The 24591-nt window shown below is 37.2% G+C and overlaps 4 protein-coding genes and 2 non-coding genes across 6 annotated transcripts; 3 read left to right on the forward strand and 3 right to left on the reverse strand.

Annotated features, from left to right (window-relative positions):
* The first annotated feature begins 803 nt into the window (after window positions 1–803).
* LOC133873014 (uncharacterized) lies at window positions 804–3824 on the forward strand. Its single transcript, XM_062310718.1, has 6 exons — window positions 804–1178; window positions 1493–1580; window positions 2022–2185; window positions 2659–2719; window positions 2823–2867; window positions 3496–3824. Exons 1-5 carry the CDS (start codon window positions 1053–1055, stop codon window positions 2837–2839), a joined length of 456 nt encoding a protein of 151 aa, XP_062166702.1. The 5' UTR covers window positions 804–1052; the 3' UTR covers window positions 2840–2867; window positions 3496–3824.
* A 1354-nt stretch (window positions 3825–5178) lies between these two features.
* LOC133873616 (putative lipid-transfer protein DIR1) lies at window positions 5179–5882 on the reverse strand. The gene is made up of 2 exons (XM_062311346.1): window positions 5475–5882; window positions 5179–5351 (listed from the first exon to the last, which is right to left on the reverse strand). The coding sequence occupies exons 1-2, from the start codon at window positions 5815–5817 to the stop codon at window positions 5335–5337; spliced, it is 360 nt and encodes a 119-aa protein (XP_062167330.1). The 5' UTR covers window positions 5818–5882; the 3' UTR covers window positions 5179–5334.
* A 680-nt stretch (window positions 5883–6562) lies between these two features.
* On the reverse strand, window positions 6563–6634 carry TRNAD-GUC (transfer RNA aspartic acid (anticodon GUC)). The gene has a single exon. It is a non-coding gene; the product is annotated as a tRNA-Asp (tRNA).
* Window positions 6635–8760: 2126 nt separating this feature from the next.
* On the forward strand, window positions 8761–8832 carry TRNAP-AGG (transfer RNA proline (anticodon AGG)). Its single transcript has one exon. It is a non-coding gene; the product is annotated as a tRNA-Pro (tRNA).
* A 332-nt stretch (window positions 8833–9164) lies between these two features.
* LOC133874097 (rop guanine nucleotide exchange factor 7-like) lies at window positions 9165–12869 on the reverse strand. Its single transcript, XM_062311927.1, has 7 exons — window positions 12018–12869; window positions 11793–11909; window positions 11508–11662; window positions 10881–10955; window positions 10477–10767; window positions 10039–10395; window positions 9165–9942 (listed from the first exon to the last, which is right to left on the reverse strand). The coding sequence occupies exons 1-7, from the start codon at window positions 12634–12636 to the stop codon at window positions 9442–9444; spliced, it is 2115 nt and encodes a 704-aa protein (XP_062167911.1). The 5' UTR covers window positions 12637–12869; the 3' UTR covers window positions 9165–9441.
* Window positions 12870–18754: 5885 nt separating this feature from the next.
* Window positions 18755–20108, forward strand: LOC133873039 (glutathione S-transferase U8-like). The gene is made up of 2 exons (XM_062310751.1): window positions 18755–19136; window positions 19388–20108. Exons 1-2 carry the CDS (start codon window positions 18825–18827, stop codon window positions 19739–19741), a joined length of 666 nt encoding a protein of 221 aa, XP_062166735.1. The 5' UTR covers window positions 18755–18824; the 3' UTR covers window positions 19742–20108.
* The last annotated feature ends 4483 nt before the right edge of the window (window positions 20109–24591 follow it).

Here is a 24591-nt window from a genome sequence, read left to right on the forward strand (position 1 = left end):
TTGATTTTTTCATTAATGACAAGTATTATAAGTGACTTTTTGAAACCAAAGTCACGATTTGATTTATGGCTTAACCACGCGTACTTGTTAGGTATTTAACCAAAAATTGAATGCCTAGTCCTATTAGACAAGGTTTGGGTTGATGATGTTATCTACATGCCAAACTTGCCTAAATTAAAGGCTAAAAGGAGCATTTAACAATAATTCATAGATACTAAACTCATTGTTTATACAAGTTTGGTAAGTGTAGAAGCATTATTAATCTAATAATCTTCGTGTCCATAATACGAAATGATGCAAGCATTGCATTTATGACTTGAATATGAAGATTGAAGGGGTGTATATCTCGGAGCTTTAAAGGGTGAGAGAGGTGTTTGGTCCGACAAGATAAAAAGATAAGGCCATAAGGTCATACGGCCAGGCCCCTCTCTTTTTTTAAACATCCAAAAAGAGCCAAAAACAAGCCGAGAGGCTATGAAAAGTCAGAAATGGGTTTCAAAGAAAACGGACTCTCCTAATCGCAAGGGGCGAAAGGCTAGCGGTCGTTATTATCCACTAGGGTACCCGTGGCATTGATATTATAGCGACATGTCAAAAGGTCCCACTTGGGGGGCCCTCGTTATTCCACGTGGCGCAAATCTGTCCCTTACCTTTACAACTTGAAGGACGAGATGGTCGGCGAGATTGTCATAGTGGAAAATAAGAGAGAGAGAAAAAAAAAAACCCTTTTTTTTTTTTCTTATTTTTGACCACGAGAGCCGACTTTTTGGGCTTATAAAATGGTGCGAGCGACGGTTACGTTATACTCGATCTTTCACGAGTCTCTCTCTCATTCTTTTTGTTGTTCCGTTAGCAGCTCCTCTTAATTTCTTTAAATAATCAGTCTATTTTCTGTTTGGCTCCCGGGAAAAAAACTTTCGCCGTTTCTATCTTTCAAAGTTTTCTCTGAAGGTGTTTGTTGCACACACGTATATAATATATACGTACACATATTGTATACACACACCAAGACCCGGTGGAGGGCTGAGAGAGAGGTTTTGGAGAGGGAGAGAATGGAGGGGAGGAAGCAAGCGACGTCGTATTCTTCTTCGCCTTCCTTGACTTCTGAGCTTTTCGGGTCCAAAGAGTCGTCGTCTTCCTCCGGGATTTTCGGGTCTATATTTGCGCCTTCGTCCAAGGTACTGCTCGTCTCTGTTTACTGTTTCTTTGTGCTAATTTATATGATAGATATCTGTGATTGTTCAATTCGATTTTGATTGGTCTGCTTTAGTTTACGTTCTTTTCTTTTCTGCATTTCACGGAAGGTTAAACGGAGTTACATCAAGAACTTTGAATGAATAGCTATTTATGTTCTGTATATTGCTTTTTTTATAATGTTTGCCATATTGGGTGAATGTATTTTTGGTGAATTGATTAATGCAAGTCATCGAAAGAAATGAGTAAAATAGATAAAAGGGTGTCTCAAGATTAGTGTTTTTTGGTTCTGGTACAGGTGTTAGGCAGGGAGGCTCGGCACTATGAGGTGACTGGAAGAAGGCAAGATTCAAAGAATGAGTCATGGCAGGCAAAACCAGGAACAGGTACAATGTAAAATTGTACTAGTTTGCGTCTAAGATCGTACAATCTGAGTGTATTTTTGTATAAAGATTAAAAGTTTGTTATTTCAAGTTATGGGTTCTTTTTCCCTTTTTTTCTTTTTGCTTCCATTGGATCAAGAAATCCTGAATGAAAATCCATTCAAAAGATATTTATTCATATTGTTCTTTTACGGATAAATATAAGCCTAAAATTTGTTTTCCCTGGGTTAGATTCAATATCAGTTCTGCTTTTAAAAACCAAAGATTGCTGATTTAAAAGAAATATTATTCCGAATAAAAAAATATTTTCTCGGAAGCTCTTGATTTCTCACATATTTTTGATGGTCGGTTTTTTCTTTTGATTTCATTAATTGGGTGAGACATGAATTCTTAAATTCGTGTCCAGAAATTGTCTCCCTGAGTGAAATTTTGCTGTCTCTGCAGATGATCCCTTTAAAAGCAATGACAGCGAAAGTCAGAGCATGCCAAATAGAGACATGAGTTCCATTTATCAGGAACAAAGAGTACAACCGTGTCATCTCAGTTCATCAATCTATTATGGTGGCCAAGAAACATATTCTCATCCCCAGAATACCCAGAGCTCTGTGGTGAGTGTATATTTATATATGTCTAACACTTTTGAGCATATTTCTTGAAGAAAGATCCATAAGCCATGTAAAAAGCATGGTGTAGTTTTTGGAACGTCTTATATTGGGCACAACTGATTCACCAGTCATTTTCTTATTTATTTATTTATTTATTTTTGCACTTGTAAGATCAGATTGTAGTAAAAAATAGATGTTATTTATCAAAAATAATTTTGGGGCTCATTTGCTGAGTCGAATTGTTTCATCCATTGGGAACGTAGGCAAAACCCCTGTTTGGAATTAATATTGTTTGCAGTACAGGCATCTTAGTTTAGAAAATCGTCTGGATTTTATCTCAATTGCTCTTTGCACAGCATGTTCTGTGCTGCAGTCATTGTAGTCCACAGAGGAAACTGCACAACATCATTAAATTTGCTTTTTCCTCCATTTTTTTTTAAAGTTCTGAAATGTGCTAAAATTTGTGAATTTCTCAGTATAAGAAAGATGGGGGAGAAGATGATTCAGGGAGTGCTTCAAGGGGGAACTGGTGGCAAGGTTTGGCATTATCTATGGCATATAGTTACTTGAGTAGGCATTATGGACATGGATTTCACTGTACTAACATTTTTTATTTTTTGTTCTTTAACTCTATCTGCAGGGTCTCTCTATTATTAAGAGCTCACTTGCGCAGATAGTCACCAAGGTATTTGTTTTTAATTTTTTGTGCACTCACTTATTTTATATCTAAAGCCAGTCTTAAGTGTGGAAGTTTGTTCCATATTCATAGGAACTTGAGCTCCCATCATGGATATTTTCTCGGATTTTTTCATCGATCTCTCTGTTTTGCTTATTGTGTTTTTTTCGCACTACTCATAGCTCAAAGAATTTGGCAGAAATTTTGTTTCTAATACTGGAAATTGCCTCTGGATTTCTGAAAATATTGGTCCTTCCTACCAGTTCCTTTAGTTTGTTGGACACTAAAGCAGTTTGAAATGACTAAGTTGAATCGAGGAATAGGGGTTTTATTATCATGAAGAGGCGAGGTTGGAATTACCAAGTTATAATACCAATTGGTCCAAAATATCATTCTAATTGGCTTGTTTTTGATTTATCATTCACTCCAACACTCCCCGGACCCAGACAAACAAAATTACAAGAAATTTTTAGAAGCTGTTGGAGCATAAATGGAAAACAAGTAGCATCTATATGACAACATGTTTCAACTAGAAACTTTTTATTTTCCTGTTCGAAGACAGAAATTCTAATTGATTTTCCACTAATCTTAAGTTGATTTTTTGATTGAATTGTTTCTGTGATGAAATCCTTTGCAGGTATATAGAACATAGGGTAGCAGCCAGCTTGAATCTACCTTTTGTTATATGGAAGATAGATGATAGAAGTCAGATGTTTGTGACAGCTAGCTGTTTGTTGCTTCCACCAGCTAAACAACAAAATCTTTACTTTGAACCTATCGCTAGATGCAACTTATTCTATTTTTACTGTAAAAGATTCTGAACTCTTGGTCTTTCTACTGTAAAGGATATTTGGTCTATGGAGACTTATTCATTTCCTGTCAGCTACTTTAATGTAGTTGAAGCTTCTAGTATATGTAGTCACTTTTGTTATCCTTATTGTATGGTTGAACTTCTTTCTGGCTTTATTTGGGTTTTGTACAAGTGGGTGGAGTTTTGTTTTAAGCTTCTCCTCCTTTTACATCTGTGGTTGAAATTCCCATGCCATCATGACTGGTAGTTAAGAGATATTGTTTATCATAAAGTGATTTGGGAGCACCAGTTCGGGTGATACGGTTCTTAACTTTTTGAAGGGATAACGTAAATCCTCCTTTTGAGAGTTGAGATTGTGACAAATATAAGCACCCTAGAATCACCCTTCACTCTCATATGGACCGTGGGATATTACTTTTGTAACGACTTACGTTATTATCTTAATAGGACTAGTCAATTTGAAGCTTTCCTAAAATCATTTATAAAGTCTAGTTTTACTTAATAACTAAGTAATGTGAGATTTAGCATCCATGAGTATATTTATAAATTATTTATTCTATGTGAGCTATTCATCTCTTTCCAATATAGGACCGAGATATTACAACTTTTGTCTCACCGCCCTAAATCTTCATCCTTATCTCTTTGCTGTATTTCATCGCTTCGTTAATTAAATGAGTTTCATCCTTTTATGTTTTATCCCTTAATTCCCGAAATATCCCTACAACATTATCCTAACATTTTACTTCACCACACCACTATGCTGACTTGGTGTGGTATATAACATTTTTGCTAATCGGTTCCCTTGGATCAGCATTTATTTAAAAAATAAAAATAAAAATTAAGGATTAATTGACATCGCCACATTAATAAAGTAAGTAGGATAAAAATGTTGTAAAAATGTTGCTGTAAACAGGTCAAACAAGCAATCCATATTCCTTAAAAGAGTCAAAACCTTTTACTTCATGATGTTCTGTGCACCTCGATCCTTTCGTTACCTCAAAACTTGGATTTTTGTTAAGCGCCATGCAAGCTAAATGTTAAGTCACCCTTCAAAGGGGGGTGGCCCAGTGAACACAACCAGCCAGCGATATGTTCAACACTTGTCTTCGAACTGTCCTTTTTAACTTTTTATTTCTTATCTGAGCCCAAGATTTTGATTCGAGCTCATTCCCCACCCAACATGTGACCCACCGACTAAGGCAGTCCTTATCCATGAGAGGCAGGGGGATGCTTTTCGGTGGTCACTCAACAGATTTTATTTTAGTTTGCAGACAAAGATTCTGCGGCCACAAATTTGGAAAAGTTAAATAAAGTGATTTTCAAGTTAGGATGAGTGTCTGCTATGGCCCTAACTGCTTCTTTCAACTTCTGCCATTTTACCTTTGCCAGAGGTTCTTCGAGGTTCTTTCTAGCAACCTTTTTTGGTTGGTCTTTGAATCGAGAACCGATATAGCGTAACATTTCGGTCCCATATTGAAGATATGAATAACTCACGTGGAATAGAATGAGTGAAGTCTAAAAGCATATATAATATATATGGAGAGGCTTACAATCTGCTGGCTTTTATTGCCTAAATATACAAAGCCGAAGCAACGGCAACCATTACAACATCAGCTACCAGCTTTTTATGCCCCAGTCCATGGCCTTCAATACCTTTATGTTCCATCAAGGCAGTGTGTAAGCTGCAATATTAACAAAAGTGATTTCAGAAGTGATCAGATAAGAAAGAAAATAGGAAAAAAAAAGAAGAAAAAAGGAACAAACACTTGGAAATGGTCATAAATATAACAATGAACTACACTCACGTCCACACTTGTATCCCGCTGGACGATTAGCGATGTTGCAGCGCTTGGGGATGGTGAGAGCAATCTCAGGCTTGACTCCTGAGCTTTTGGCAGTGTCAGAAAGCATGATAGCGCATAGACAACTTGGGTTCTGGCCTATTTTCTTCACCTGGAGGCAGCAACTGTCAGACACATCTGCTTTCTCATCTTGTGCCGCCGTTGCACAAGGAGCAAGCTTCATAGCCTCATTGTCTGGAGAAGATTTTCCACATGCGCTTGCCCCATCAACCCTTTCAAGCCCAGCCATGCTAACGACAATCACAAGCAATCCCAGAAGGCAGATTAACTTCATTGGAGCCTCCATTCCTGTATCTCACAATGCTGCAAATCCTTTCCCCAACGACAGATTTTATACTACAACTCGAGCTAAAAAGGTGGTTCCTCCAATCACCCACTTAATCCTAATATAATGGAGCTTGCACTAAAACAAAGAGAATTTTCTTATTGCAACGTCCCTTCAAATGAACTGGTCTGTGCATTATTTACTTCTTTTTAGTCCAATCAAGGTTGGTGTCTCCAATATCTTCAGTACCATCCCTTCTTCTACTCAAATCCTTCCAGATGCTACCATAAAAATGCCACAACTTTACAGTTTTTAATTATGTTTCATCAGTGTTGTCTATTCTTCTACCAACTCCACTTACTTGCCACCTCGTATAAACCCAAGACTCCTTGAGAGTTGAGATTTCTGACCTCAATGGGTAAAAGAACCCACACACACAAGAAATTCGTTGATTCTATGTCAGAATATTTACAAGGAATCGTCTGTCAAATCCCGTGAAATAATGGGGATTGATTGCGGAATTTCTTAATAAGATAATTATCAAATTTCAAAATACCAGTATATGCAAATATTATGGCTTAGGCTGCTCGAGTATTGGAGATCCCAATCCAATCCAAATAACTTGCAATGAACAAGTTTTTGAGAGCATAATTTTGTGCATCTCAGAAACCAACCGGCGAATTTGTATCCATAGCTAAGCATAAGGAAACAACCGGTGGCCGGCCAACAGAAAAGAATTGTGTTCTTATATAAAAAAAAGTTATTTCGCCGTTGCCGGGGATCGAACCCGGGTCACCCGCGTGACAGGCGGGAATACTTACCACTATACTACAACGACTTTGTTGCTGAGAGCATTTTATATATTATTTAATATTGAAAGTATACAAAGTACTTTTAAATAAATTAAAAGGCCTTCTCAGTTCTCAATCTGGCTAAGCCAAGCTAATAAGGACTGGTTCGATAATAGATATGCAACCTGTTTGGGGTCACACGGATTAGCCTGTAGCCAGTGCGCTCATTCGCAGCTGGGCAAGTAGTTGGGCTGTGCTAGGGAATGAACAAGTAGAGGTTGATTGAGTCGGGTATCTTGGGTATTTGAATATATAGGAGTCTTATGTCTATGTTATTGCTTTGTTATTGAGTTGTTATTAGTACTGTTTGGGTAGGATTCTTGCCGGACAGTTTCCGTTATTAATGTTTATTAGGAGTCTTGCTCTCTCAACGTGGCCAATGTTGACATCAAGAGTAGATATATGCAGTAGGTATCTTTAGCTTTATCTGCATGGTTATGTTATTGCTTTCAATTAGATTAGTAGAGTCCTATGTTAATGATTTATCTTAGATAAGCTTTACAGTGTTAGTGTTGAGAAAAGAATTTTCCGTATGTGGTTCAATCCTATTAAGGTCATTCATCTATTTAAAGAGATGAACATTGTTTATTAATATTATCAAAGAATTAATTCAAACCTTGTGTTTGACAAAGAATCCCAGGATCCTCTGATTTCCTACTAGATCCATTACTAGATCTACTAGATCCGTTACTAATCGAAGGTAGAGTTACTAGATCCGTTACGAAATCACATAACAGGCTGGTTGGTTTTAATGGCAGAATAGGCCTCCAGAGATGGCCTGCAATTGGCCGAAGATAATGGAGTAAGCCCACATATGTCTCAATCTTTTGCTTTAAATATTGTAAATGAGTTGAAAGGGAAAATTCATTCACAACCAAATAAATAAAAAGGGGAAATTACAAGAAATTAAAAAATAAATAAATAAAAAAAAAAAAAAAAAAAAAAAAAAAAAAAAAAAAAAACATAAAACATGGGTGGGGTAACCCAATAAAGACTCGAATACAACCAAAACATTATTTAAAAACCTAAAAATTATTGGGAATGACCATGTAATGAGCTCAGCTCAACCCATTTCGTTCTTGGCTCACAGGTTAAGAGAGGAACTACCTTAGATGGAGGTTTAAAGGGGTTGTCCAAAGGCGGATTTGTGTGAAATAGCACACCTTCTGTAGCAACAAGCAACCTTAAGAACCACAACAGGAAGATGAACATTGATGTTAGTTGAATGAAAGTTGTTGAAGAGGAGCATCATTGTGGCGTCTAGTGAGGGAGGTTAATTCCCAACGAAATAGGTTTGGTAGACACCGCATTTAGATCTGCAACTAGATCTAAGATTCTTCGCAAGCAAAAAGAGGGTACCGTCTATGAAAATCTAGTGAAAAAATGAGTAGGGAAGTCAAGGAATTACCGCGTGAGCAAAAAGGGAGCAGCGGTGGTGGTGGCACACGCATCACACTTGCGGCAGGGAATTAAGTGTGTGTGAGCATGCACTGAAGCGGGTGGGGTTTCTAGACTCATGGGAGGCTGGTAAATCTGAGGGGGTGGTGCGTGAGCGATGAAGAGAAAGGAGACACGAAAGATCTGGTTTCTAATTTGTAGAAAAAAGAAAAAGAAAAAGAGGAGACTGGAAAAAGAAGGAAGAGGAAGGAAACATGTCTTTGAGAAATGCTACATCAACTCCCAATTTTACATTTTCAAGTGTATACTTCTTGACGTGACATTGAAAATTATCATTAGATTTTGAATGAATCACTATTAAATTCGTTTAACGAGCCTTCTACAACTGTTTCATGATAATGGTCGGAGCAACTCAAACAATCAAATTTATTAAAATTATAGTTAATGGGCGTCGGTTAGGCACTGAATTAACAGTTTAAGAGGCTGCATGTTAAATAGACAATTTAATATATTAAGGCCTATTGCCCTTTGATGAACGTTTTTTAAATAGACAATTTAATAATATGTACTTGCACCAAAATTGAGAATGCATTAATTAAACGTCTATTAGAAAAATTCTAGCAGTAGAAATATAACACCTTCTCTTGCAGCTCTACTTAAATGAGTGAGGTCAACTTTACAAATCATATGTTTTCATTTAATACACCAGTCATATGGGCATTTGGTCTAGTGGTATGATTCTCGCTTAGGGTGCGAGAGGTCCCGAGTTCAATTCTCGGAATGCCCCGAGTTTTTTGTACTTTGAGCTTTGAGAAACATGCGATGGTGTTTTGAGTTGTTTGTTAATATTTTTGTTTTGAAAATAAAAAACAACTGTCAAAGACGGTTGAAAACCTTGCTCGTTTATATGTTACCAAAAGCACAATGTGACCAACAAAAACCACTGCAAGCATGGGAGACCTGCAAAAGTTCGATGACTAATTAGAAAAACCAAGACCCACATGATCTATATATATATATATGTCTGTCTGCCAGTTTTCTAGACATCTATATCCGGAGGTGTCACAATGTTGATTGATTACAAGAGATATAATTGAGAATTCATCTATTCCACCCAAGTGAGTATATAGGGTCAGTTGTTTCTTTCTGTTTACATTCCCAGTTCAAGTCTGGTCAATGGGAAACAAACTCCAAACTATAGAATTAAAGAATGCCCATGAGAAACATGAAGCATACAACTCATCACTGTTACAGACATCTCGTTACAACAAGAACTAAACAACATGACAAATCTTCCCAATATCATATACACCTTGTCTACAAAAAAACATACATAAAAGAGCTGGCTTACAGTACAACACCCAAGAGAACGAGTTCAAAAGCCCCAACTCAAGGTTCATTCTTCCACAATTAAGTCCTTTACTGGTGGGCTTACAGCTTTTTTTGTACAATCAGCAGACTTTATTCCAGTTTGAGATGCCGGCGCTATTGTGTTTGATCTTCTATCCGACCTCTCAATAGGATTGTCACAGTCCTTTTTATTCGTATCAATACTAAGGTAATCTGTTAGAACCTTCTTCACGCCTATCCCACGGTGTGGAATCTTGCTGCTAGTGACGAACGGTGATCTTTCTCCATTTGCAGGGCTGTGTCGCTGTGACGGCGAAAAGCTTGGTGTGGTGAAAGCTGTTTTATATGGAGTGCTTGAGACAGGCACTGAAAATGATGCTGGAACGCTCTTGTGAGCAATCGCACAGACTTTAGAGAGTGATGAGAATTGATCTGAATGCTTGGTCAAGTCATCCACGTATAGTAGATCGTCAATACGTGCTATAATATTAAAGGCCAGGCTCTCCAACACTCTTGAGTAGCTCTCAAGAATTGATTTCCCAACGTCCTAGATAACAGAATAAATTTGATCAATTCAATGTCAAATTGAAATTAAAAGACATTAATAACACATTTTTCTAACTGGGAAGAAAAATATCAGAACCTTGTTATATTGGATTTTGCTCATATCTAAGGTTGTCTGCGGGAGACCAGGGAATCGCTGCTTCAGGCATAGCAGAAGGCTTTCGGCTCTTTCTGCAAGCAATTCCCTTTTTTCTGCATCAACCATCAGCTCCTTTACCATTTCCCATGATGACTTTGAATTGGATCGGGTTGTATTATTGGCAGGTTTTGAGTTGGTTCTTTTGTGAAACACAAAGATTGAGGCCTCCACTCGGTTGGCAATCTCTATAGCTTGATGTTCAGAAGATAAATCAAGGCAATCAAGCAAACATTCAGGATAAAACTGGTCTGATGAAATATATCGATAAATAAAATCTCCCAAGCTGGCTCTTCCATTCTGAAACCAAGTTAAAGCAACAATTCAGCAACCGTGTTTCTTTTAAAAGTGTAACACTAGAATACATTTGGGTTTTTATACCTTTGGAAGAGCTTCCACATATGATTCGGGGACTTCCATATCAGCTAAAGAAATACTGTTGATAGCCATGGCAGCTTTTAAGATTTGGTTCGTACAATCGCGCTTGTGCTGCAACTGCTTTCTTGAATCCTCATGGAGGCCACCAGGAGGAACTCGGGGCACAGGCAACCACCACTTCTCCTCTTGGCGCTGAAGTGCTCTTCGGAAAGAGGCCGACCCATCAGCATCTGGGGCAAGAATCCCTTGGTCAACATACCAGAACTCTGTATCTATGAAACTATCTAATACTTCCTGCAAAAAGGACTTCAATTCAGAATGACCTCTTGAAACTGGATCCATTTTACAAAGTAAAAAGACTGCTCCGGAGAAAAAAAGAAAAAAGAGGAAGTCCTGCAGAGTCTTACAAGAAGCATGTTATCCAATTTACGCAGTGCTGGGAGATTCACGTAAAGATCAGAGCGGGGTCGGCAGGTCATGACCTGAATTACAATACAAAAAAACAAGTGAAATCAAGTCAATCCACTCCTACTTTAGTTTGCACTACCTATTTAACATCGAGGATTTATATGGTCCTAAAAATAGTCAGGTTAAGATTTTATTTAAACGTCCCATGGAAATTTAATGCACCAATGCGATTAATATGGCATTTGAAGCAACACATCCACTTTTTGCAATGCAGCCAAAAAGGAGAAAAATGAAGCCAAACCTGTGATTAATGAAATGGAATTAGTTTTTTCGAATTCCCAAAATGCCTCAAACCCAAATTGTTAACCTTCTTTTGAGAAGTTGACTAGCATACATAGGAGTTAACATGAATCAGAATAACAAATTTGTACTACTCTAAATAAGTTTGGGGGGGGGGGGGGGGGGGGGCATTTTGTTTCTATCGGACATTCAGACTTGCCCATAAAGCAGTAGCCAATTTGCAAATGCATCTAGCATGAGTACTTAGAAATGATTCTACCTTGCGATATGGCAGGACCAAAAAAGATTAGATAGCTATAAAAATCCATAATGGAATAATATTGTACCTCGAGTTTGCTTCCATCTGGAAATGTCTGCAAACTAGGTATCAGCTCTACAATGTAATCACTAACACATAGAAGCCAATCCATCTCCCTTCGCCACATTGCTTTCTTCTCAGGAGGTAAAGGTTCCAACCTCCAAAGCTGCCCAAATATAGTGGCTACAAAATTAAGCGAAGAATTAGAAATTAAATGCAGTAGCAGTCATATTCAAACCATAACTAACTTCCCACAGAAATGCGCTGCAAATCAATGTAGCAAGAATTAGAAACAATCAGAAAGATGGCGTACCGCAAAGATTGGTAATGGCATTTGAAATAGCCAATGCCGTGGAAACCCCATTTCCACAACCCGACATATCTTCTCCAAGCAACAATTTTGAAAACCTTTCCTTCATCATCTCAATATCTATCATCCCAAAAACCAAAATCAGATTACGTTAAATATCATTTCAACATTTTTTTGTTTGTTTGTGGCTGTATATGTATCACAGGGAGAGGGTGAGAGAGTTAAAACCTGACATCGCCGAACCTTGTTTCTTTAATTTTCTATCACCCAAGCGAGGTTTCTCTTCATCCTCAGCACCATTAGTACTCGTGCAGTCTTGTATCTCAGCTTTCAGAGTAGGCCAACCCAACGAAGGTGGCGAAGATGACTCAGAGCTGCTGTGACTCTGTTCCTCATGCCCTGTCGTCTCAGATGTCAAAAAATCACAGCTTGAACTGCTCTCGCGGCGCGCTTCTTCAATCAAATCCCCAAATGTTTCCATCTTAACTCCATTTTCCTCACACGGTTCATTCCTATCTTCAATGCCCACATTCTTTTCAATCAAACCCTCCATTACAGCTTTCCCTTCTTCAAGAAAACTGGGCGAAGCACAAAAAACAGAGTTGTTCACCACCATCCCATTATACCGAAACCCTCTCAAGCAAAGCCCTTTTGAGAAACAACCTCTGCAATAGAAATTCCGAAAAGACTTTGCTACCCAAAACCTTAAAACGCTAAACGGGTTCGGGTTACCAATGCTTCTGAGCCTCACCAATGGGAGACAAAGCTTGAGCTGTTGATGTTGTTGTTGCTGTTGTTGTTGTTGGGTTCCTTCTCTTTCTTGTTGGTGATTGAAAGCTCCATCCATAAGGCTGCAACCATGTCTGATGGTGAAGGGATTAAAAGGAAAGATACAGACAGATTGGTGGATATTTTTCTTGCGGAGGAGCTTTGCACTTCTGTTGTATACTTATATGTGAAGGGTGAAGCTAGTCATGATTACTGAAGCTTGCTCAAGCACATGACATGAAAGAGACGTGAAGAGGCTCTTCTTCCATCCTATTTATATATCTAAACTCCACCATTTTACCCTGCCAGGGCCCAGGGGACTCCCCTCTCTTGCACAAATCGCTCTGCTTTGGTTTGCTTAAACAAGGCCTTTTAAAATTGATAGGTGTATTAATTATGGTGATGTCGTTTGAAAAATATAATAAACAAATGGTCATGGGAATCGTGTAAGCGACGGATCTGTCAATGATGTCTACCAATTTTAATCTTCATCAGGTTTATTTACCTCTTAAGAAGCTCTTGATAAGGAGTTAAAATAACTAGATTACCCTTGCCTTGACCATACCAAACGATGGCCATTCGTTATGTGCTTAGGCTATTATGGTCTTTCCGGTTTAAAAAATTATGCTTCTGCTCCACTTTGTCTGTCATTATGTATTTTGCAAGTCATCTTAACATAATGTAAAAACAAAGCATGGAAATGTGAGCTTTTTTTATTTATTTATTTATTTATTTTTTTTACCTATTTATTTGCTTAATATAAAGAAAACATGAATAGAGGTTCTTTGAAGGGTAGAAGCAAATCTTTGTTACAAAACAGATGTTTACTTTCTTTCTTTGAAGTGTTTTGACATGACATAACCTTTTATAGTGTATTTTGGTGAGCTTGCATTTTAGAAGATATTTTGTATAGAGTTGGAATATATTTGCTTATTTTGAGAAAATTCAAATAAATGTAGTCTTATAAAAAAAAAAAAAAATTTTTAAAAAAAAGTAGCAGAGTGGACACTCTGACCACTTTAATTTATTTTTTTTTTTTAAAAAAAAAAAATAAAAAGTTACTTCCTATCCCTATAAAAGTTAAATATATGTTTTGCCAAAATATTTATACAACAAAGTAACAATACAATTTGAAAAGTGTTTTTGTGTTTGAACTTTTGTTATGCATTTAATTCGATTGTGTATGAATTTTTTGTTCATGCATTTACCTTCATGTTTCACTGAGTCTACGAGTAATGCTACGAATAATGCTACATATACTCTAATATTTATTGGCATAACTTTTAAAATTATTATTGAATTTTAAATAATTTATTATTAAATTTTAATCTATGAGAAGAAACTAAAAAGTAATTCTAAAAATAATGTAACTTTTAAAATTATCATTGAGAATGATGTGGCTTTCAAAATTTAAAATTCAATGATAATTTTAAAAGGCACGCCATTTTTAAATGAACACAAAAATAATAAAAGAGTGACCGGAGTAAAAGCGTGTACCATTTCTTAGCTGGGTATTTTTTTTTTTTGGTTTGGGGAGGGTGCAACATTTCTTGGCTCCTAGAATAGAAACAGAATAAAAAGAACTAGCAAGGATAAGAGAGAAGCCGAATTTGGTTGGCTGTGAACAAGCCGCTGTTTCATAGTAAAAGGATGTTTTGTCTTAATTTAACGGGGAATTCAAAGAATCGCAGGCCATTTTGGCGAATTGGGAGGTAAACCCGGCCTCCTTCACTGAAATTTGTCCTCTTCTCTCGATACAAAATAAAATGCGATAATTATACTTAGCTCCCAATTTACTCTTCAATTTGCAATTTCACCTCGATCAATCTTAGATTTTTTTTTTTTTTTGTTTACATGACCTACATGTAATATATAATATTTTTATTATAGTCCTCTTAAAATTTATTAAAAATACTATTATACTCTTAATTTTTTTTTTTTTTTAAAAAAAAAAGCCAATGGGAGATGAGCTCACAAGACTGGGATTTTTTTTTTTTTTTTTAGAATAAAAATTAACGAAAAATCATAACAAAATAAGACATTACGACTAATGTAGCAGATTGGTAGGGTAGATTAAACAAATTGAAAGATAAACATTACAAATAAAGGTAGTAAATTGAGGAGCGTATATGTAGTTTTCCCTACTAAAGTTAGTGCACTCAAGTTTAATAACACTGCTTTTATTCCTGAAGAATAGAGTCCCTTGGGACATCATTTTAGGGTTTTAGTGTGCAATTTGAATATTTAAAGCAGGCCTGTAGAAGTTTCTCAAGTTCTTTTCCTATTGCTCCGAGTATGCACTTTAATTATGTTACATTTGGCACAAAGGAAATTCTAACTTTTCAATTATACCCCTCTTTACCTTTTTTTTTTTTTTTTTTTTTTTTTTTTTCCCTCCCCTTCTTGGTTCAGCCCCATGGCCCATAGTTTAAACTAAGGATGCTTCCCAAGCACAAAAGAGAAGAGTAACCAAAAAATGAAGAAAAGCCACTTTAAGAAAAATAAAAATTGTTATTTTCTGTGACCAAAATGTGGAGCCATATATAGCACAAAAATAAACAAATAACTTAACAAAACATTAAAGAATGATGAAGAGAAAGACACACACGTTTGTAAGAAAGAGTTGTAGTTGGGATTTCATAATAATATAAATATCCCGGTCCCATATTGGAGATAAATAAATAGCTCACATAGAGTGAGTGGTTTATCAGAGATAGTCATCCCACATTGCCTAATTACTAGGTGAAACTGAGCTTTATAATGGATTCTAGAAAAAGTTTCAAACTGACTAGTCCTTTTGAGATGATAACGCAGATGTGACTAGCTTTTTTTATCCTGAGTGATAACACAGATGTAACTAGCTCTTTAGAATGTAGTCTTTGTTTTGTAACTTTCCTTGCAAGGCTTTTTATCTTTCCAAAAGATAGCTCACTGGTAGACTGGTTCCACTTTAATAATATGATCATGGTGCCGGTTGTTCCAACTGAAAACACTAAGAAAGGCTCCCTCCAACGGCTGCCAACTTGTTTGCTGATGTGGACTGCTGATTTGAAAAACCGTAGAGGGAAAGGCTACTCGATATATATTCATACTACTTTAGTTTCGAGTTGTTGCTGACTGATTTCTTTTGTAAACTTTATGTATACCCCCTCGACCCCGGCCGCACCATTTCAATTTTTGAAAGACCAGGCCAGGCCCTTTCTTGCAAATAACTAGTAAAATGTGTTTGGAGATTTTAATGGGTTTGCTTCAACCTTTGCACAACTGTACAACGTTGCTGGTTTGAGTTGTGGTATATATTTAATGTGCAGGCTCTCAGATATATTCGCCCAATGGCGTGATAGAAGTAAATGAGAAATGCAACAATTTTAGCTCCTGTTTCGAAATTTGAATATCAGCTGAGACACTGACAACACTGAACATTTTTTTTTTACCATGACAAATTGTATCATTTTCACTTTGGCACTTTTCCACCAACATACCAACTATGATAGTAATTGCCAGAGAGCCATCTTGGAGCCTACTTGTCTTATTTGTTGTTCGTATTATTATCAATTCGGACAATAAATTATTTAAAATCCATATCTAAATTCCAAAACATTCTTTCTCTCTCTCTCTCTCTCTCTCTCTCTCTCTATATATATGCTAACATTAGGGGTGACAATTCGTGTACACATGTCGAGTTTATGTCGTGTCGAGGTATGAGTATAAGAGTATATAGATTAACTCTAATTCAACACATTTAATTAAACGTGTCAAACTCCTAAACTCTAACACTCTAATTTTATATTGAGTTCGTGTTAAGTTTGCGGGTCATGTAAAACATTGCCGACCATTATGTAGCGTGTCGAGTTCAAGTAATGTCGAGGTATGGGTATAAGACCATATATGTCAACCTTAACTTGACCTATTTAATTAAATGGGTAAAACTTAAAGTTGACAAAACGGGTTATCGTGTTGGATTCGGGTCGATCCCGTTGACTCGCCAACCTAAACTCGACACGACTAGCTAAACAAGTTGACGGGTAAACCCGTTTAGCTAATCGTATCATAAATGGGTTGATGGGTCATAAATGTGTCATAAACAGGTTGACATGTCATAAACGCGTTGGTGGGTCAACCCGTCAACTCGTTTAGCCTAAACCTTAACCCTATAACTTTGTGCTGTATTCGTGTCAAAATTGCCAACCCTAATAAAACTCTTGAATCTTAACCTTTTAATTTCATATTGAGTTTATTTTGAATTTAAGAGCGTGTAAAAAATTGCTAATTCTAGCTAACATCCATCTCTAGCAGTATGAGTTAAAGTAGCTACTCAAAAAGTGACAATATCTACTTTAACTACTAGTTATCTTAAAAACACTCCAACAATAATTTCTACCCCACTCTTTATTTTCTTTAAATAATATTTCTTAATATTTTTTTTATTGTTTTATTTTCTTTCTCTCTCTTCCGTCCTCAGCCCCAACTGGCCAACCCCATCAAACCCACAACCAAACCACTGAAACCAGCCTTGCCCACCCACACCCAAGACTCAGAACAAATCGATGGTGGCTGGTATGGTTGATGGTGGCTAGAGCGGTCGATTGTTGGTGGTGCGGTGTAGTGAGGTAATTTGTCCTAAATTCAACATTTTCTTTGCTTCTCCTTGGTGTTTCTCGGCAAACAAACGAGTAAGAATGGTATCGGTGTTTCTATACCATATGGTGGGCGATTTGACGGTGGGGAAGCCGGATTCAACATTTTCTTTACTTCTTCTTGGTGTTTCTCGACAGACAAACAAGGGATTGAGAATGGTATCGGTGTTTCTGTACTATGTGGTGGGCGATTTGACGGTGGGGAAGCTGGAGATTGTGGAGTTCCTGGAGACAATGACGGTGGAGTCGGCCAGCAACGCACGTAGACGTCGTCGACATCTGGGTCGTCAAGGACGGTCTCATTCGGCTCTGGAGCTTTGGGAGGCTCGGTCGGATCTCGGCTTCGGCGCTTAGAGAGGAGATCGGTGCCTATTCTGAGGAGCGGCGTCAACGCAGAGAGAGAGGTGTCGGTGTCGGACCTCGTCTTCTCCGGTGGGCGAGAGAGAGGAGTGAGAGAAAGAGGGAAGAGAAAAAAACAATAAAAAAAATAGTAGATATGTAAATAGTGAATAGCCAATAGTGATTATTTACTGTTCATGAAGTTAGGAAAAAAGTTATAATAGCTACTCTGCTGGAGGAAGAAAAAGAGATAAAAATAGCCAAATTTAACTTTTCGATTAAAATAGCACTCCTGCTGGAGATGCCCTTAGTAGTTGGATATGAATTTTTGTATGAATGTTTTCCAACCACTCAATATGACACGATAATTCTAAGCCCAGCATACCCAAGAAAGAGTAGGCCTTTTATCATTTAAGAACCAGGATGGGCCGAAAATGGGCTTACAGAGACGGCCTGCTTTTAGATTGAAGGGTAGAACCTGGGCTTCGAAAAAGAAAAGGAACCCCACCGGGCCACCAGTGCATCTGAGAGGAATGAGCTTCACGCTATGATATAAAGGGCCTGCTTTTAGATGGAAGGGTTCAACCTGGGCTTCGAAAAAGAAAAGGAACCCCACCTGAGTGTGCGTCTGATAGGAATCAGCTTCACGCTATGAGATCAAAGGATTCGCAGTTGGGCCTCTGTGGCCCAGGATGCGTAGGCATTCCCAGACTTGTGGTTCTTGGCATCTTGCAAAGCACACTAAAAGATGCCCTTGATGCGGCATTGAGTGGCCCATGTGTCACAGCCACTCAGGCATGAACTAGAATTTGGGCCTCGCTTTGAGCCCAAAGGTTATGATCTCTTTTTAATGACAAAACACTCAGGAAGGAAGGAAGGAAAGCCCGGACGTACAGAACCGGTTTATATTATAACCTATTCCAGTCAAGAATCAAGATTACGCCTGCGCCGCCGACCCAAGTGGACCGACAAAAATGTTTCTTTAATTCTTTATGTAGTAAGCTTTGAAAAAAAGATAGGTTTTCAAATTACATCATGCCTCGTGGAAAGACAAGTAGTGCTTGTTATTTCACAATGTTGAAAATGTAACGAAAGTTGATGGAAGTTAAGTGAATTTTTTCTTAAAATAATTAAATTCCTACACGTGGCTGATGCCATCTCAAGCTCATTTTCATGATATTAGAGATCATCGATGACCTATGATCAACCTTCTACTTTTTCTATTTAAGGATTTTCATGTCTGGGATCCGTACTGCCATCCGCCTGTTTTAGAAGATAGTAAACAATTAATATGGCTGAAGAAGTATTGTTGTTTGGTGTGTGGGCAAGCCCTTTTAGTAGCAGAGTGGAGTTAGCTTTGAAACTGAAAGGTGTCCAATACAAATACCTGGAAGAAGATCTTAACAACAAGAGCCCTTCGCTTCTGCAATACAATCCCATTCACAAGAAGGTTCCCGTGCTTGTACACAATGGAAAGCCTATTGTGGAGTCCCAAGTTATTCTTGAATACATCGATGAGACCTGGCAAGGCTATCCCCTTTTGCCCAAAGATCCTTATGAGAGAGCCATTGCACGTTTCTGGGTCAAGTTCATTGACGACAAGGTAATTAATTATCTTTTCGATCTCTTAACTTAATGTTTGTCTTCAAAACTATTAGAATATTAATCAAAATAATTAAATTTATCTTCTTTTTTATAAGTTTAAGATTTTTAAATAATTCTTGATTTAACGTGTTATCATAACAAAATTTCTGAATTCAAACCATGTCTTTATACTTGGTCTCCGATTTAAATTTAAAATTTTATAATCTACCAAGAGAAATTGATCAGTTTCGACTGCTTTTCGTTTTTCAGTGCTGGCCGGCTTTACGGAAAGCTTTCATTGGCGAAGAGAAGGGCTGTGAGAAGGCCGTGGAAGAAGCATCTGAGGTTCTTAAGTTTCTAGAGAAAGAACTCAAGGAAAAGAGGTTCTTTGGAGGAGAGAGTATTGGAACGGTAGACATTGCCGCTAACATCATAGGTGGCTGGCTTGGAGCTTGTGAAGAAGCTACGGGGGTAGAGTTTTTTACAAGAGAGAAATTTCCCAAGCTTAGCAACTGGATCGACGAGTTTGTGAGCAACAGTATTATCAAGGAAAATCTGCCTCCCAGAGACAAACTTGTTCCCTTTTTGCGATATCGCTTTGAGAGCGTCAATGCTTCCAAATAGATAGAGTTCACAGCTGGTGCCACTCACAGTTGGTGGAAATCTAGTGCATAATAATCTACCACTGTAATAAATTGGGCATCTCGATGATCATATGTGTTTGCAATTTCATTTTGATTTGTGTGTCGTGATATATATCATCATGTACGCTTGTTTGTGAGCTGCTTGGCTGGTCGGACGATGTTAGTCTTGTTCAATTTGTGGAATTGGCAAATGCATCCAACGTGAGGTCCGGTACTCTCTCTCTCTCTCAAAAAGAAGAGAAAAAAAAAAATCTTGTCTTCCTTTTGTTTTGTATTTTTTTACTTTTTGGCATATTGAATGCGCATGAACAATTGTTTCATGCAATTGGGCAAAATGCCACGATAGGCATCGGACTCAAAGAGTGGCGTGTTTTCAATCTCTAATGTTCATTATATCGTTTCAAATAGGGCTGGCAATTTTGACACGATCCGACAATCTGACACGAAATTAGTGGGTTTGAGTTTACCTTAAACGGGTTTGGATCATAAACGGGTCGACCTGTTTATGACTCGTTTATTTAGGCTTGACGGGTCATGTTACGGGTCACCCGCCAGACACGATTATGATTTTTTTTTTTAAAAAAAAAACAAAAGAAAATGTGATTCAAACTCATATAAAGACTTTTTTTTTTTTTTTTATTCTTTTTTTTCAAACAAAAGAAAGTGAGATTAGCCATTTAGCCTATGACGTAGAGAAGGAGAAGGCTGAGAAGCATTAAAGGACAAGGCTGAGAAGCATTGAATGCCACTGCGCTCAAGGAAATGAAAAAGTATTTTGAAAATAGAAATGACAAGACGAGGAAAGGCATCACTCTTCACTCAATAGTCGATCCTGCTATAAGATCGCACGGCCAAATCTTTTTTTGATTTTTTCTTTGAACAACATGCGACGTGTGGTGTGTGCTGCGTGGAAACAGGCCAAATGGCCCTAGGTAGAGTCTATAGAGAAGAGAAAACACCGAAAAAAAAAAAAAAATAACAAAAAAAACCCTAGCTTCAGCCCGCCCCCTTTTCTTCTTCCTTCTTCTTCCTCCTGCTAGATGCTTTCTCTATGCTCTCCACACGTTGCCGACATCGCTACCAACGTCGCTCTGTCATCGTCATCGTCGGACGAAGGAGAGCGCTCGAGGCGAGCGGCATCCTTGGCCCACTGAATCAACTTCTCCACTTCATTTTCTTCATCCCAGCAGCATCATCATCATCATCGGAGGAAGATAACTTGGGATTCGTAGGAATTCCGTGAGAGCCCTTGAGAGCAACAAATCTGGTAGAGAGCTCATCTTCGTTCACACTAGACGTGGTTGATTTCTGAGAGTTTTACGGTGGAGATAAAGAATGAGAAGACAGATTAGGGAGGATAGAGGGTTGCGATTTGAGGGCTTGGAAACGACCCATTATGCTAAACGGGTTTCACGGGTCGTTTCAGGTGACTCGTGAAAATGGTCGGGTCGAGTCGTGTCGTGTCTGGAGCTCTGACCCGTTAACGTAAACATGTCGTGTTTGGGTTTAACTTAAACGGGTCGCGGGTCTTCAAGGGTCGTGTCGGGTACCCGTTTTGCCAGCCCTAGTCTCAAATCTATTTGTAGCTTTGGAGATTGTGGGTTGATAACACAACTTAATAATTAAACGTCGTCTTTGTAATGACTTGTTTTTTACAAAAAAACGTAAGTAAAAATTCTAATTTTTACGTGTACGTCATTACGACATCATCAAAGTTAAATAATTGCCAGCGGAATATATATTTTTTCTTAAACACTTAGAGAACATAACACGTCAAAGCTGACTAAATTACCACATTATATTAAAATACGATCCATGTGTGCTAATATAATAATACACTCCAAGTAAAACATATGTGCCACATCCAGCACTTAATAATATTTAACCATTGTTCTTAACTAATACATGCAAGCCAACATATTAAATAATACATTAACAGAAATATTTCAGTAGTCTTGATCTTCTTTCCAACCTACATGAACTCGCATGTGATTGTGGTTAACACCATAATCCCATACTATCGAAATAGTGAGTCAACTGCATCCCATAATATATATAACGACATATTGATACATTTAACAATACATAATATTATAACATGATGTATGATGGATTCATATGCACAGTCTTATTAACACTTCTATATTCGCAATCTCTCATTACTTAACGTAGATGGATAGATAGATGACATGAGACTTTAACACATGATACAATCTTATCATAGATAGATGAATAGATGCCGTGAGACTCTAACACATGATACGGTCTTATCATCGACGTGGGTCTTTTACCATCTCCGGTCTTACCATAGATAGATGGATGAATAGATGCCGTGAAACTTTAACACATGATATGGTCTTATCATTTAGATGCCGTGGGTCTTTTACTATCTTCGGCCTTATTATAGATAGATGGATGACTAGATGCCGTGAAACTTTAACACATGATATGATTTTATCATTTAGATGCCGTGGGTCTTTTACTATCTCCGGTCTTATCATAGATAGATACCATGGACTTTAACCATCATTTTCCCTCATTAGTGCCTTGAGTCTCTTACCAAACCGGTCTTATCATGAGAATACAACCTTCGGTTTCTGCCTCAGGACACTAACCCTTAGTACTTCTTATTAACAGGTTCATATATCATAACAATATAATATGCAATGCCATTTATATCGCATACCATATAATATCACAACATCATAGTAATCAATATCACTGTATAATCAAACAAACCAACATCACCACATAATTAAACAAACTACACTCAATAAGTATTTTAGTAATACTCACTTACACATATACTTAAACCTAAACAATTTCATATCATTAAATAAACCTATATATCACTACATTAAAGAACTTAGTATCATTCTCAGTGAGTGAAATATTCATAGTTATTTCCTTGCTTCAGAGAAGTGTTCACACAAATATTAACTGCAATATAATTTAATACCAATAACAGTGAATTAGTACAATCTACTAATAAACTCATATTAACACTATTTTCATTTTTATCCTTCAAACCTTAACATAATCTTTAACATTATTTAAACATAATAATGGTATATAAAATGATTTAATTATAATGTCACATCTTTTATACGAGCATTATAATAGCATTTAGAAATAATGACCAAAATACCATTTTCATAAATATGGTCATTTTCACTTTTAAATCACCATAGCCCATTATCTCTTTATAAATATATCAATTAATATAACTAACTATCACAGTTATAAAATAATTCTAATTTTATACTTTTATAAAATTGAGTAGAATAACAACATTAGTATATTAAATGCCTAATAGTACTTTAAAAGCATTTGGGCGGCGTAACAACGCTTTTCGTAAAAACATCATTTTTAATCGGGCATCACAACGGCGTGTTTTATAAATCATTTGTGCCACTTGAAAAGCCTTGATTAAAACACAACTTAAAAACATTAGATTTATTTAACAACACCTACAAAACATTAAAACTAAAACCTTATTTAAAACTTACCAAATATATCACTAGGTGATATATTTTGTATTGGCATTCGGTAGAGGGAGAAAGGAGGGATTTTTACTTTTCTTTCTTTTTTCCTTGTTTTTACGAGAAACATGTTAAGGATATGATCCCGGACTCCTCACTTCCAGCTAACAATCGAGACAAGTCTGCAGCAAATCATGTTGCAGACAATATGGAAGTAGCAAATCCTGTTGCATGTATAAAAGGAAGGAAATAATGCCTCATGCCACTATTATAAGGAAAGTCCACGTACCGGATCACATCCACAAGGAAAGGAAAGCGCAGGGCTAGCTGGATGCTTCCATATCAGGCAACTATACTGATATTAAGAAGGGTCATTTCCAAATATACTAAGGCTAATATTCTTCATTGTAATTATTGTTTATTTTTCATTTTCTTCTCAACTTACAAGCCTGTATTTATACTAAGAGCTTTGTCTCATTGTAATTCATTCAAAGTGTAATACAAAACACCTTTTGTTTTAAACTTTGTATCAGAGCCAATATCGTTGGCTAACACCTATTTTCGATCCATTTTTCCTTCCATTGTTTCAATGGCTTCTGCAAGCTCCTCAGCAGTTTCTGCATCTCCTTTTGTTGTCCCAAACATTACTTCGTTGGTGACATTTGTTGGTGACAACCAGACTTGAGGGTCCAAACTACATGAGTTGGACTACTCAATTTGCTCTTGCCTTAAGCACACATGACCTTTTAGGCATTGTTGATGGCTTAAAAACTTGTCCCTCCAAATATATTTTTGATGCGGAGGGCAAGCCCACATCGACCATTAATCCAGACTTTCTGGTATGGCAGAAGAAGGACCAGTTTGTACTGGCTTGGCTTAATGCCACTCTCTCTGAGAAAGAGTTGTCCATGGTTTATGGACTCACCACTGCCCAACAGGTTTGGGCACACCTTTCCAAGAGATTTACTCCCACTTCCCGCACCCGAATCACCAACCTCAGGCGTTAATTGCAGACAATCAGCCAAGGATCCAAGTCTTGCACGTATTATCTCCTCATAGCCAAAAATTTAGCCGATCAACTTCCTACCATTGGCAAAGGAGTTGACGATGAAGACCTGATTTCTTATGTCATTGGAGGTCTCAATTATAATATTTTTCTAAGTATGAGTTCACATAATTACAAATTAAGCTATTAATAGTAAACAATTAAGCTATAAGTATATTTACATAATCATATTTACAGCTTAATTCATAGCTCACACTCACATGCACATAATTTTTATTAATATTTATAGCTTAAGTATAATTTATAGCCAGGTTCATATTTTATAAGCTAGAAGCTTATGAT

Source organism: Alnus glutinosa, chromosome 7, assembly GCF_958979055.1.
Source record: "Alnus glutinosa chromosome 7, dhAlnGlut1.1, whole genome shotgun sequence".
Taxonomy (NCBI): Eukaryota; Viridiplantae; Streptophyta; class Magnoliopsida; order Fagales; family Betulaceae; genus Alnus; species Alnus glutinosa.

Coding starts and splice junctions, on each gene's coding strand:
- LOC133873014 (XM_062310718.1), top strand. CDS start 1,053: ATGGAGGGGAGGAAGCAAGCGACGTCGTATTCTTCTTCGCCTTCCTTG. Junction 1,179..1,492: donor TATTTGCGCCTTCGTCCAAG/GTACTGCTCGTC, acceptor GTTCTGGTACAG/GTGTTAGGCAGGGAGGCTCG. Junction 2,186..2,658: donor AGAATACCCAGAGCTCTGTG/GTGAGTGTATAT, acceptor TGAATTTCTCAG/TATAAGAAAGATGGGGGAGA.
- LOC133873616 (XM_062311346.1), bottom strand. CDS start 5,817: ATGGAGGCTCCAATGAAGTTAATCTGCCTTCTGGGATTGCTTGTGATT.
- LOC133874097 (XM_062311927.1), bottom strand. CDS start 12,636: ATGGATGGAGCTTTCAATCACCAACAAGAAAGAGAAGGAACCCAACAA. Junction 11,910..12,017: donor ACAAGGTTCGGCGATGTCAG/GTTTTAACTCTC, acceptor TTGGGATGATAG/ATATTGAGATGATGAAGGAA. Junction 10,396..10,476: donor ATGTGGAAGCTCTTCCAAAG/GTATAAAAACCC, acceptor ACTTGGTTTCAG/AATGGAAGAGCCAGCTTGGG.
- LOC133873039 (XM_062310751.1), top strand. CDS start 18,825: ATGGCTGAAGAAGTATTGTTGTTTGGTGTGTGGGCAAGCCCTTTTAGT. Junction 19,137..19,387: donor TCAAGTTCATTGACGACAAG/GTAATTAATTAT, acceptor TTCGTTTTTCAG/TGCTGGCCGGCTTTACGGAA.